General features: G+C 38.3%; 1 protein-coding gene across 1 annotated transcript in view; it reads right to left on the reverse strand.

Annotated features, from left to right (window-relative positions):
• SNCA (synuclein alpha) overlaps positions 1 to 15,191 on the reverse strand; it is a 69,017-nt gene continuing 53,826 nt past the window's right edge. The window contains exons 5-6 of the mRNA XM_062637605.1: positions 1,601 to 1,690; positions 1 to 626 (exon numbers count right to left, since the gene is read on the reverse strand). Coding sequence (XP_062493589.1) covers positions 594 to 626; positions 1,601 to 1,690 — 123 coding nt within the window. The 3' untranslated portion in view covers positions 1 to 593. The remainder of the gene's footprint in view (positions 627 to 1,600; positions 1,691 to 15,191) is intronic.

Here is a 15,191-nt window from a genome sequence, read left to right on the forward strand (position 1 = left end):
TTTTTAATGGGTTACATTTTATTCGCTTCAGTTGGTCACAGTATTTACAGACACAGGTTAATAAAACACATCACAAAACAAGAAAATTTCAACAGCTAATATTTATAGGTGCATAGTTCATGCTTGATTACTTCTTTTTAATATGTATAATACATACACATATATATAAAGCTCTCACAATAAGTCATCTCTGCACAGAAAGAATAGTCATAGGAAACAAATAAAAATTGTATCATAAACAATATCAAATTACTGACAGCCTATCAACAAAACATGTACAGAGTTAGAAATAAGCAGTAGACACTTAGGTGGTTTTATTTAATATTTTCTTTGTTAACTTTTAAACTTGAAGCCACAATATCCACAGCACAACAATAACCCTGCCAACCAGCTTTCATTTCAGCAGGAGGGAAATGCTGAAATGAGGTGGATGCAGTCACAGATACTCCAATCATTGCTGATGGAAGACTTCAAAATACACTGTAAAAACTGTAAAAAAATTTTACGACTGGGCACATTGGAACTCAGCACTTGTACAGGATGGGATGTCTTTAGTAGTAGATTTCAGGAGATACAAAGGAAGGAAAGGACTCTCATGCTTCAGGTTCATAGTCTTGATACTCTTCCTAATGAGGAGAGCAGAAATCAGTGCTACTAGTACTTTAGATAAATGCACCCTACCTTCACCATTTGTTCTAGTCCAAGTGGATTCAATATCAGAATATTATGGATTTTCATGTGATCAGGATCTTTCCATTTTTTATTGTTTTGTTTCAGATACTGTGGTTGTGGTATTTGCAAGAGAATTAAGCTTTTACAGTGATTAACACGTCATTCAGCTGACGCTGCCAGGAACTCGCAAGGCTACTCACGGCAATTCCCTTGGAGAGGGAGGACTAACTCTGAGCTGAACAGCACACTAGGTGCTGCAGACACTCCTATAAGCCAGTAGATCATTTAAGTATGTGTTTAACTACAGTTACATGATCAGCCCTCCTAATTTCAGTGACATTCAATGTTAGCGATGAAGCATGCCTTCAAGTCTTTTACTGGATCATGGCCTAAATGTTTTATACCTCTGATTTGCAGCCTAATTATCTATACTGCTGTGAAACTGCCACTCCAACTACCAATGCATCATGCCAAACACTGTAGTAAGGTTTTAGATAGCAGCTTCATGAAAAAAGCAACAAGATAATTTACTCATATAATTGCATGAATTTAAGAGTATAATACTGAATTATCGTCTTTGCAAAGTGTGATGCTTTGATAAATGGCTAAGCCATTAAAACAATCTAGGAAGATAAGATGCAGTTTTTCCCAGATGTCCTATCAAACTTCAGAAAAAGATACAAGTTTACTGCAGATTACTCAGAAACCCAGCCACAGGTATTTCAAAACATACGCAATATTTTTCTGGTAAACTTTCTCACTATCAAGAAAGCAATGGATTTTCTGATTCCCAGATCTTGGCCAAAGTGACTGTGCTTCTGTTGTGCCCTTGCAGCTCACAGCATCAGCCTGTGCCAGGCAAATATAACTTAAGTGTGCATCCCCCTTCTCCTACATGCATGCACAGCAAATACCACAACTTATTTACCTCTGGAGGCATTTCATAGGCCTCATTCTCAGGATCCACAGCAACATTGGTATTATTCACCATTCCCTCCTGCAGGAAACCTTCTTCATTCTACATTTAAAACACGGAAAGAAAAGTGATAAACTAACTGCTTGTCTTGTCATTCCTCCCCACCAGTGGTTGACTTCTTGGCCTGTCCCTTGGTTGCGGGATGTTGCCAGGGGTTGTGAATAGCTCCAGAGAGATCTTCTCCATGTTCCACAGGGGTATCCATGGGAATGACTACCATCATCTTTCCAAATAGCTGAAGTGCTGATATCCCATTTCTCTGTTGCCATGGACAGGCCAAGAAGTCAATATGAACACAAGCACAGTGCCACCACCAACTTGCTGAATAGATTTGGAAAATATTTTAATCCCATATAAAATGCTTTGGTCAAGTCATGAACCAAACCACAACAAGGTTTTTTTTGCTCCTTAAGAGACAGTCCCATACAAACTGTTTAAGTAGGTTATCACATTCATTTCTGTTTGACTACTTGGGGGAATACAGTCACAGGTATGCAAAAGGAGTTGTAAAAGCAGGCCAGACGACTTGGGTAGTATCAAGACACACAAATGAAATAGTAATTCAACTGGGTATTTTTAATGTTAGTAATTCAATTATATATTTTTTAATGTTACAGACACTTCAATTGTCTCATAAGTCATTGTTTATTTTACAGTTTTAGCCCTTTTACAGTCAATTTCAAAGTAGCCAAAAAAGGGAGAACTATTATAACTCAGGCTGGTTTTTAGCTTCAGTTTTAGAACCTAGCTGTATTGGGAAAAGGTTTTTTCCTTTAATGGGTCACACTTCCATATGCATTACTATGTCAACCGGCATGTTACTCTGCAGTGTTAGCATACGATACAGTGTGCAGTATTAGCGCACGATACCCAGCTTTTTACACCTTCTTCCATTACTGACCATTACAGAAGCACTTCCATTTTTAAGAAATTTGTATAAATGCTTCTGGGAATTAATGACATGCAACAGTGTAAGGAATAACTTGCCGAGTAAATTTACTTAAGTGTTGTCCTAGAACTACAGATATTATTTAAAAAAACCCAAACAAACCCAAACCATTCCAAATGGGCCAATTCCCATAGTAGCTGTTACTACAGAAGTTCACCGAGAAGAAACATGAACTTTCCCAGAATAATGACCACTGGAGTCCATCCTGAACTGTAAGAAAACTGGTATGAAAACATGCAGAGTAGCTCAGTGGAACTACTGTGATCATGCTGATTTATACGAGTTGACAATCTAGACAAAAATGCACTAAAAAAAATTACAGACACTCAGGAAGAAATTCACTTCAAAAATCCCTTCGGGTTGGTAGCATAGATGTAAGTACAAAATTAAGTAAGTCACAAACTAGACTAACGAGGTAATTCTTCAAAGTATACAATTGATAGGATTGTGATGATAATTATATTTAGGATATAGACAGGCTGAAGATAAGAGAAGCTAAACCTGAAACTCACTTCCGCAAGTTTAACACCAAATAGAAAATAATACACACAACAGGTGGCACTGAACCCTCTTTACCTTCACACAGTGTTTATCATGCTGCTGCTGCTCACAGTTTGCTGTGTATCAGCTCCCTCTTTGGTTTAACCAGGTGACCTTAGTCGTAATACTCTGCTCCTCACCTGCTGCATCTCTCCACTCACAAATTGTGACTTTACCTGCAAGATACAAATCCTGTTCTTCCTTGGTTTGGTCACCTCTCCTGGCACTGATGAATGTGCATGTGCACGTTTTTCACCCTCGAAGTCCATAATGTGCAAAATTCATTTCCACAATGTGAATTCTTCTATCTCTTACTTCAGACTGTAAAAGGTCCAGTATGAAGTTTTCTGGTGCCATTGCTTCTCACTGGCGCCAGATATGCTTTTTCCTCTACATGCAAACAGCATAATCCTTGTGGAGTTAATGCCTACTATTCTGCCAAGTTGTCTCCATGCATGGGCCTGCTAACAGTTAACACTCTGCCTTGCTCTATGGCATAGATAACACAGACAAATTCCAAAATGCAGTCAGGGACACCAATGAATAAGCTTCCTAACACCCTTACTTAGGCCTGTGTCTTCCAGAAGAACTAGTAATTTTGGGTGTTAAATATGACAGGTTACTTTTCGAGCACGAAATTATCAGAAAAACAGGGTTTAATTACAATTCTCCCCCAGCTTACCAAAACACTCAAGCTCCTAAGATTATTTGATGCGCAATATTTAATATCCAACTTCTAAACAAATTTTTAGGAGTATTTATGCCGATTTACTTTTATGACGAGTAACATCAATCCTTATCAACTTTGACTGAAATAGCTACATAATGTGTACAAAGCAAATTTAAAAGCTGTTACTGTGCACTCAATCTAACGTATCTGCTCTGAGGACCTACAGTTCCAGTCTACTGCTCTCCTGTTTGATCTAAGATATAATTTAATTTCTGCTTCCCCCTATCGTTAAGGAACAGCTTTGGCCAACAATCACTACATCAAGAAAAACTGCACCCAAAATCAGTCTTGAGGTTGCACAAGGAAGAAAGCATGCAGTTTAATGTGAACCGTAGCAGGAGAACAGATGGCAAGTGAAACTGCCACGACCATTATTTACAATGAAGAACAAGATTTGCCAGACGGATTTCAAAGAGCTTCAAAGGTCGTACACTGTTTGTTAAGAATCTCTGCCAAGGGTCTGGACTCTCCATTGGCATTACAGAGACACAATGCCTTTAAAAAGCTGAATTTATCATCTTCCCAAATTCCTTCAACAAATTCAGGATGGAGATTCTTCTGCAGCTTTCAACCACAACACTAGTATTTTTTCTAATGAAGCAAACCAGAAGCCATATCAAATCATCAAGGGGACTGTTTTCCTGAGAAAGACATACCACCATTGTTTAGCTGGTAACAGTAACACGAACATCACCTTTCATGTTGATGTCACTGCAGTTCAGATAAGAATGATATTACTCAAGGTCACATTTGTTACATTTAAATGTATAGCATAGGTGACCACATCACTTTAAATGCTAGCGCTTTCTGCTTCTGGTGTACTTGTCACTTTGAAGTATCACAAAGGTAAACACCCACCCCCAGTAACACAGAGCCATTAAAGGTACACTTTGTATCATTATTTATCTCCCCCTTAAAAAAAAAGAAATGCAATTTTACATTCTCGTGATCATAACTCCATAACCTAACTCAGTTATGGAACAGAAAAAACACCCAATAGACCAATTCTTAGTACGAAAGACATGTTTTTCTCTTGAAGCTATCACCTCTATTCTTAAACCATTTAGGAGGGTATTTCCAGAGGGAAAGCTTTTTATTAGTTCTGAAAAGCTAAACATAAGATTCTCAGCGATTAAGTCAGTTCTTCATTGAGGAGAATGAGCTCTATTGCAGGGAAAACACTTTAAAAAGGGAAAACTATAACTCACACAATAAACAAGGTGTTAGAAAAATGGCAAGTTGAGGATGTCTGCTTGTACCCTGAAGATTCCCCTCAGAAAAACCAAATACCCACCTCTATCTCAGTTTGGAGCATGATCACTCTGGGTACGACTTGTATTTTATACATCTCCAGAGAGTCCTGTGCCCTCAATTTCTCATGCAGATATTGCGGGAGGACTTTTTTATCTAGCAGAAAGCTCTATGTCCACAATGAATTCTACACACAAAAATAAGCTAACACATGCCTCTAACACATAAAAATGTAACATGAGAAATAACAGTTAATTTCAACAAAATAATTATAAACTCAATGAACACTGTTTGCACTACACCACTTGCCAGTCTGTATTGAGTGTTTTGTAATTATTGACTAGCTGCAAAACAAGATAAGAGGCACTATGGGAAAAGCAGTGAACTAGAAAAGGAAAAAAGCTGGTTCACAAGATAATTTTGGTACACCTCTTTTGTAAAGACCTTTAAAGTCCCTTGAGACCCTTAACAAAGTATTTCATGCAAAGCATTTTTAACTTAGTCCAGTTGTACGTGGATACCAGCTGGTACCTGGGGGAGCTTGAAGTAAAAAATAAAATCAAAGACATGCATCCAATAGCATTAGTACCTTGCAAAATTACCATGTGCTAACAGATTACAGTAAGGGTAGTATTGCCTTGGACTCTACTTCCAAGCCCTGTCGCATACCAAGAACAGAACTGGCAGAGAGGTGGGATGCAATGCTTGGTGAACAAGCCCAAATAGTGCTTTCTCAATTTAACAGGAGAAAGGACAATCCCATCAGGGAATTTGATGTTTCCCAAGCTCATCAATTGTTCTGAGTAGCTCATCTGGAGAAGAAGCCATGCCCGCCTCCTGCCTGCCTGTGAGGCGTGGTCATGTACATCTTTGCAAGCTCATATGTTAAGTCTAGACAACTTCTAGTGAATTATTGAATTTGTTGTTGTTACAGTCTAGATAATTGTGCTACTAATCTGCCTTTATTGCCACACCATCATTTAGAGAAACTGATTATCCCTAAAGCTGTTGGTCTCATGCCTGTTACTGCATCCTAAACCTATAATTCATCAGGGATGCCTTAAGCCCTTACAACTGGTAACTGAATATCTAGCCCGACTAAACCCATTTCATTTTGGTATGTAAAAACCCTGTAAAAGAACTTTCTTCAGGGACTGTCATTATACAGCAAGCTTGAAGAAAAACTTTGGGATTTGTGTTGTATAGCCTCAAGGACAGTTGTTATGCATACTATCTAAATTCACCTCTTGATACAAGCTGAATAGCAATTTTCCATGCCAATGGAATCAAAATTCACCTTTGAAAGGAAAATAATTGCTATTCTTTTTATCCACCAAGTATCACAATACTTAGGGTCTGGATATTGGACCTAAGTGAACAAATACTTGTCTTTCTAATTTGGTAATTTATTTTTTACAGGTATGTTGACCATAAAGTCCAATTTACCAGGTGGGAGCAAATCACTTGAACAGAACAGCAAACTCTCAACAATATGCAAAACAAAGATATGCTAAAAGGCCTCAGTTTATTTACTTTTCTAGTCCTAAGGTACAAAACACATGGAGTTGACTGCCAGGTCAGCTTAGGATGGTCTAAAGGTTTGCTCACTTAATACAATAGTCAGTGGCTCCAAGCCTCAGGTGCAAATGACAAAGCATGAGCATCAGTCTAGTGGTTTTACTCCAAAGATACAGACAGGAGACATATCTATTCACTAGCTAGAAAGAAGTAAACTGTTTTAATTGTCACTAAACTGAACACCTAAGTGAATGAAATGATGAGAAATCATTATGTGTGAAGGAAACTAGCTGTTCCAGTGCACAACTCATTTAGAATACCAATAATAAAATGGGACTAGAGCCCTCATTCTCTGTAAATGGACAGTGGAAGTGAAAAAGAAACATTTAATTAAACAAATAAGTATCAGCATGATAGCACAATTTCAATGAAAGGCCAACACAGTGCCTCCAAGTGCTGCAGGCTGCATTTTGGTTCATGTTTTTATGCCAGTCAGTTGGCAATAATAAAAGTGAAGCAGATAAAGCCTAGGGCCTATGAAAAGACAAAAAATGTGAAGACTGTCTACATATTTGTGGTTATAGGTCCATCTTGGTGTCTATAAATAGCTGGAAAGACTTGCTGCTTACAACAATTTATGAAGTGTTGTAAAAGCCTAGAAAACCAAATTTCAATACAACACAGATTGTGTGATATTTTTGTTCTCTTCCTTTGAAATTCCCTGTTTAGTATTACCTGTAAAGATGAGACTCAACTCAGTTCAGAGTAGAACAGGAACATTTCTGTGAGCAATCAACTTTCCTCAAACTCAGATTAATTTTTTGCATTAACCAGGCTGGTAAAGTACCTAATTAGAGCTGCTGATAGGTTATTTGCTGATAAATGGCTGTGATTTATATGAAGAACCTTCCCATTGCCCAGGTCAGACCAGCAGGTCATACAAGTTCTAAAATGATGGACATCTGCATTAATTACAGGTGACTGAAAAGAACAGGCTGCCTAGGGGCTGAGTCAAGGTGCCAGCAGTAACACATGTAAATGCACCCAGAACACAGTCAGCTTCATGCTTTTCAGCTTCCAAAATCTACAGTGACATTGATAACTCCACAGGTAGGGAAAGAAAAAGCTGGAGCTTTAGAAAAATTTCCGTAGCTGCTAATTGAAAAACAGTGGTAATGATTCTATGGTAAGTAAACTTCGTATCAGAGAGATGTCACACCCGTTCCTCACTTGATATTCTCCTGAGCAAGGTATATTTTAGAGTAATCAATCTGCTGGTCTAATCCAGCCCAAGGGTGCCTTCTCCTGAATACAGAATTCAGCCTACACAATGCACTTTGCTAGGGATGTTGGGAGATCCCAAAGATCAACAGCAGGAGTGATCACATCCTAAAACAGAGAGGAAAGATGAAGGAACCTGTTAGGAAAGCACAACTGAACTAGGTTCATATAATCACAGAGGAATCACCTGAACTAGAAGTCTTGAAGAACAGCCTGGCCCTACATGTGTCAGGAGCAACATGCGATTAGCTAAACCCATCTGTCCCCCTGCAGCAATGGAGGATTCTCCAATCTGTATGAACCTATCACCAAGAACAAACTCCAAGGATGATACCTGAGATTTGCATCTATTAAATAAAACTAGAACGCAAGTATCTTGTGATCTTGACTGATCTCTTTAAAGCATTCCTTCAATTCCAACCTATTACAACACTACTTAGCTGGGGAACTTTAAAACATGCTTCTTTCAAGGAAGAAATCAGCACTTCCTCTGAGAAACACCTGAAACAATTTTTTGAAGTTCTTATATATTTTTTTAAACTATATAAAGGTTTCAGGAGTATTTCCTGCAATTGTGATCTATTCAGCAGATCAAATACTACAAAAGACTAGAAAGTCAGACTGCATTTTAAAATTTATATTCCTGAGCTATCCCTTTTCACCCAGAACAAGTATACAACTACACAGAGCTTTCTCTTGCATTGGAAAAGATTAGCACGAAACACAAACATCTCTTCAGCTTATTCTTCTCCCGTAAAAGAAGAAATGATTCTTTTGAAGTAAGTGGAAAGAAATATTTAATAAAGTTTGCTTAGTAAGGTGCAGGAGAGGAGACTCCTAAAGGACTAGTACCTAAATACACAGTACTTGAGTACGTGTGTTTTCTTTCCTTTCTCCTCTGGCAATGTTACCATTATTTTTGCTTTTCATTTCTGACTTAGATGAAGTAAAGCGCCAGACTGAAGTCTGCTGTCCTCTATACTGCATGAGAGTGGAGTTCAAAGCAAAACCACCTTTCCCAGGCCAAATTCTGCTCTTATCTATGTGTTAAAATAAGCCTGGTATAACTTTTCACTTTACTAAGCCATCTTTGTACTCATACCTGTACCACTGAACAGCCTGTCTCTTTTCAGACATCTGCTGCTGCTCCAAAACAGCATAAAAGTACCATAAAAATCTTTACTACTTCATATATAGAAAATGGTAAAAGTGCAAGTTTGGATGACCTCGAGGAGTCACCTCTGCTTTAGGCAGGTTCAGCTTTCCCTAAGTCATTCGCAACAGATGTCTGGGGAAAAGACACCTTAAAAGCCTCCAATGACAAAAAATCCACAGCATACCCAGGCAATCTAAATCCTGCACATACTGTTACCATTAGCATCTTTCTTGGTGTCTAACCTTGACATTCCTCAGTATCATTTAGCACCAGTATCTCTAGTCCTGTTCCCAGTGGACACAGTCCCCTTTCTCTCTGTAGAAAGGGTTTGATATTGGAAGAAACCGTTATGCTAACTCATTCCAGTCTTCTGTGGACTAACCCAGCTTGTTCTGTCCACAAAATGCAGTAACAAAAAAATCTCCTGAGCAACCACTAACCTGTATCTCATTTAAGTCTTAGCTACAGTTGGGATGTGGCTGCTTGGTGTTTGAAGAAGTCAAGTAGGGCAGAGACTGCTTGCTCATCAGGCTGGTGGAGGAAAAGGAGGGCAAGCCCCAGTGGTGTCTAACGTGAGAAAACTACCTGAACCAGTGTTGGCTCACAGTCTCCTCAGCCACTGATTAAGCTTCAAAAGGGAGTTGTTACTGCACCATTTTAACCAGAAAGAGTCTTCTACTAATAAACTCTGTCAAACCACCTGAAATTAAAATGCAGAGCTGCTTTTAAAGGATCAAAGCAGCATAGAATGATAGTTGACAGAATTGTCAGAATGGCACTTTCCTTCTGGTACTTTCTTAGTATTAATCACAGTAGCTCCCAAAACTTCACCAGCTAAGCCGGGGTATCCCCTCTGCAACTGGGAATACAGTGGAGTCACAGCAAAGCAATCAACGTGAACTGCTACAGTTCACAAGAAAGTGCTGGCCCTCAGCCACAAGGAGCATAACAAAAGGGAAATACCCTCTTCTTCACATATGTTTTTGACTTGACAGAGGGGACTCTAATCATACTCCAAGTATCACCCCGTTAATATTTAAGCATATGACGGAAAAAAAAGATGCACACAAGACCATAGAGGTAGCACACACAAACAAAAAATATAGTTGAGGTAAAACATTCATTCTGTTCACTAAATCCGCAAGGGCAAGTGAAACTACATTTCTGTCAGTAAGTTTTGAGTGAAATACTGCTTAGCATTTGCGCTTATTATACCCTCTACTTTGGGGATAAATAGAAAAAAATAAACCAAACCTACTTTTCGAATTCCTGGCATAACGGTCAGCTACATGTGATTTACAGATGTGCAGATCAAGTTGTGGAAGAATAATTCCAAGCATGCCATGCCAGTGAGACTGATTATCAAAATTTGTTCTATAGACATGAGGGTGTTCAGTTAAAACAGAGGCGGAATTAAAAGTACACACATGGGAAATCAATTACAGTTGCTACAGTTCTTTCTCCTACAAGCCACATTCACAGTTCCTGCAATAAACATTGATATGCTGCCCAGAGCAATACAACATCTTAAGCATTTATGTTCTCACTAGGATGGAGGTTTTTCATATTTTCAGCATTGAGGATGATGCAAAAAGACTGTCAGGACAAGTCCATCCTTCAGAAAGAGATGTGCATTTATGATATGACTCCCTGTAGTTTGAAAACAACACAAAAGCCTATCTGCTACCAGCCGTAAAGATGTTTCTCTACACGTGCTACTTGCTGAACATTTAGATAAGAATAAGAGCCAGATCTTGAAATCACCCATGCAGATCTGAACACAATTCACTTGCATGACTGCCACAGCTGGGTGCCCAAGTGTTTACAAATGCTCAAGCAGTATCAGTTAGACACCCAGCTGGTGAATTTATTTGCAAATGCCATTTCAGAAATGAGCCATACTAGAAAATACTTATGTGGAATACAAGGCTAAAAGTAAATGTAGTTTGCCATGAACAAATGAACTGAATGAAATTCAGCAGTATGCTGTATTATCATCTTTTAATCACCATTTCCAAATCATTTTATTTCAGTTATCTGATGATAAGTATTTGTGCATTCCCACCACAGGAATACTTCAATGTCTGTCATTAAACTATGATATTTTTTGTAGTGGTTTAGCATAAACCCAGTTGACGTGTTTACTATTTCACAATAAGCATTGTTTAACAAGCAGATTCAATGAGGAAACCATACTACTGAAAATAGCAGGGATTTCTGTACATGTGTGCAATTTCTGTAAGAGCAGGCAACAACCAACTGCTTCGTATTCACTGGTTTAGTTGTTCATTTGCCAAGAATTATCCAAGAAAGGCAGTGGCATTAGAAATTGCAACCGAAACTGCTCTAATGTTACTAATCTCTTTTTACACTTGAAACATTCCAAACACATATGGGAAATGTGGATGCTTAGTGGGATATGTTTACCTAAACAGGAGACACTTTTGCTGGGATGTGCCCTGGACCATCTAGCATCCTCAAAAAGCCATTTACAGAGTAATAGCTGCTACCACAACTATTCAGAAACTTTTCTGAATGGATTCTTGCAGAAAAGGAATTCAACACATTCTTTGCAACAAGGACAACAAATGCGTACCATATGTAAGCAATCTGATAAGAGAAGCTTAAAATAACATTACTAATGAAAGCTTAAAAGCTGATCTACTTGAACTTGAATTATTTTTACACATTTAGATTCAGATAAGCCTTGATTCAGCAAATGATTTTCAAGCATACACTGAAGCACATAGTTAGTTCATTGGAAGTCAAAGCTTTTACATAGGTTTAATATTAAAATAACATTGTAGTGAATCAAGAACTAACTTCAGAAACCCAAAGTGTTTCAAGTGCCAAACTATTTAATTTGATAAGGTATAACATTTTTGAAACCTGATGCAAACTCTTTTTATCCAGCAAGGCAGACAGTCTCAGCATTTAACCATCTGTAATTTACCAAATTAAATCAGTGACAAGAGAGCTCTTTTATTGTACCATCAATGCAATAGGAGCATTAAGATTCACATATAAAGGGAAAGCATTCAAGCAAAGTGTGTTCCTAATACATGTTCCAATAGCCCCATGGAAACCAAGATTTATGTAAAGCAAAGCAAACTTTGGAGACAACATTCTCACAATGACTATTCACTGAAGAAACAGAACCCCTTCAGCACTGAAATAATTTTTTTTATACATTGCTGCTGATTACCCTGTGCAAAAGAAAAATGCTCCGGTGCTTTGTGTTGTGTGGGTGATGCTCCCATTTCCCAACTGAATTAGGCCCAACATTTATATCAGGGGCGAAGTTTTCTAAATTGGCTTGTATTGGTACAATGACTCAGTGATCACTGCACAAGTGGGAGGACTTCAAGTATTTAATGTTGCATCTCATAATTCTTTCTGTCACAAATGCAAATGTTAGAGAATTTAAATTCATTTTTATCTTGTCATTTTAAAATCCTAAAAGGGACCTTTGACCACTCAGCACCCTGTTAAGCATTTAGCAGTCAGGAAGAAAAGTTTTCCTCGTCCATGATTGTTTAACTGGTTTCAAATCTAATCCTAATTCCTTCATGTGAATACAATGTATCACCATTTGCCCATTTCTCCAGGGGGAAAAAAAATCAAATTAAAAATTGGTCTGTCTCCAAAACTTTAAAGAAAAGAGAAGACAGGATTAATAATAGGCAGAAGATGCGGTTGTGAACCCCATGAGCTACACAATCTGTATGCACAAAACATATGTACATCTTGGGGGCTTCTATGAAATAAATTTTAATTACTGTGTCCCCTTTCAAAGCCAAGTGCCTTGCAAATAGCAGCTGGAGACACTCAACTCATTGAATGAGAATTAAGACTATCCTCTTCAAAGGCATAGGATGCAAGTCCTGTAGGCCCCAGTAACCTAAAGCACTTGAACATGTTCATCCCATTGAAGTGCATGTGATTGTTTTTCATCATAAGATTAATCACACACTGGGGATATGTATGGTTAACCAATGACCTGAAATTAAACACCTGGGAGCACTGAGATGTAACCAGCCCTGGTGCTTAGGCTTGCCTCTGTCACCAGCCTAGGAAAGATCGCTCCTTCACTCTCTCACACAAACCTTCTCCCGTGCTTGTTAGCCTGTCTGTGATACTTGATATTAGTGACTCATCTACATTGTAAATCACTAGTTCAGGCTTTTCATTAATCACCTGAAGCACGCTGGCCACTGCAGTTTGCTCAGAGTCCCTGCTCTATGAATAATTCAGGCTTCAGCATTACAAACACTGGGAAGAAGTTTGTAGGTCAGGCTTTGCACTTCAGCAATGAATTTGTGACATCACAGAAGGTATCTTATGGATATTTGTTACCAGCCAAAATCAAAATTCAAAGAGTAGTTGTTATATCATATGGGTGGCCAGGCAATCACCTCTGGTGCATTCCCAGCGATATGCTTGTACGGACAATTAGTCCTGTAGCACAGACTGGTCTGCCTTTCCTGTAGAAAAAGCACTGACTACCTTGTTCAACAGAATGAAAAACCCAGAGTAAATATGAATGCACTGTACTGCAAACTGTTTTTTTTTCTTTTTCCCTTCAGAGGAAGAAAAAAAATCTCATTCAAAATATTCTGCACAAGGCACTATATATGTTTTACAGGAATGAGAAAGCCACTGAGAAAAGCTATAGGTCATGGGGAGGAGCGTGGATTTCTGATGGACTATTGACACTTCCTCCCCCATCCCTGCCACAACTAGATTAGATTCATAGCTCCTTCTTTACATCCCTTTCAATTAACTGTTTCTTAATTATTCCTACAACATTCAAACATTTTTATTAACACTAACTACAAAGTAACTGGGCCTCATACTCTAGATCGAAACAGGTTTCACACAAATTAACCAGGGCAAAGTGCACTCTCAGTGAAAAATTAGCAATGTGTAACTGATTTATGTCCACTGTCCACACATCTGTTAACCCCATCAGTTTGTTCTCTGATAAAACATCAAAACTGCTGTCAATCATGCAGACAACCAAAGAGGCTTTATCACAGACACTAAAAGAATAACTCTCCCTTCTAACTTCTTAACACAGATAAGCATATCATTTGATATAGAGATTAGAGCTCAGGCACAGTAGCACAAGAAACCTGATAGATACTTAAGTGATGCGTCAAGGGTGTACCAGTCCTTGACATACCACTTTTTTAAAACACGCATTTTCTAGGTATCTAGAACCACATTTTTAATGGGTATATATCAGAGCAGTCACACTGTCTTCAGATTCCATGTCTGATCATTTATCTCCCTGAGAGATCACTTATCTACCAAGACTGTAATTTACCCCCAATATTGCAACTCCAGAAGCAACATTCATCAGGGCTACAAATCTTGGAGAAGCTTTTACACATTTCTAACTGAACACTCAGCTGTAGGATTTAATTAATTGGAATATAAAACACTGATAATATTTCAGAGGAAGATGGGTCAATTATACAGTCACAGTGCCATTTGAATTCTCCTAGTACATACACATTAAAGAGTAGAAATGGTTCTGATTAGGCATAACAGTTGAACTACGTTATGTGAAGGCAGATAATTCTGACAGGGACTCAATTCTGAATGATCTCACTTGTTTTTCTGAAAGATAGAAGCTGTTCCACAGCAGCTGATGGAGATTTGGCTGTACCCAAAGCAAAATTAAATGTATTAGCTGGTTTCTACAGTGAACATACCAGTGGAAAATGACACAAACCCCCAGGAACAATATTAACATAAAAAACAAAGTTCGCATTAATGAATATGCAGACAGAGGCCAATAAAAAGAAAAAAGAAAACAAACCCAAACCAACCCACAGGTAAATATTTTCTTACTATTACAAATCTGATGAACCGCTCCAGTGTTGAAGGAAAAGTAACTTCAAGTTAATGATGACAGTGATCCTAGGAGAGGAAACATGCTTATTTTTTCCATCTGTGAGGGCGCATGCTGCAGCTGTTCATCACTTCCTGGGCTTTACTCAGTGAAAAATAATAATCATGTGGAAATCTAGTCTCTCCCTTCTCAGCAACCACAGCTGAAACAGTTCTTTCAATAGTAGGTTTTGGGCTTGGGTGGCCTAGTAACAATTCT

This window comes from Pezoporus occidentalis, unplaced genomic scaffold (assembly GCF_034315485.1).
Source record: "Pezoporus occidentalis ecotype Australia unplaced genomic scaffold, CSIRO_AGI_Poc_V1 ctg53, whole genome shotgun sequence".
NCBI classification, from domain to species: Eukaryota; Metazoa; Chordata; class Aves; order Psittaciformes; family Psittacidae; genus Pezoporus; species Pezoporus occidentalis.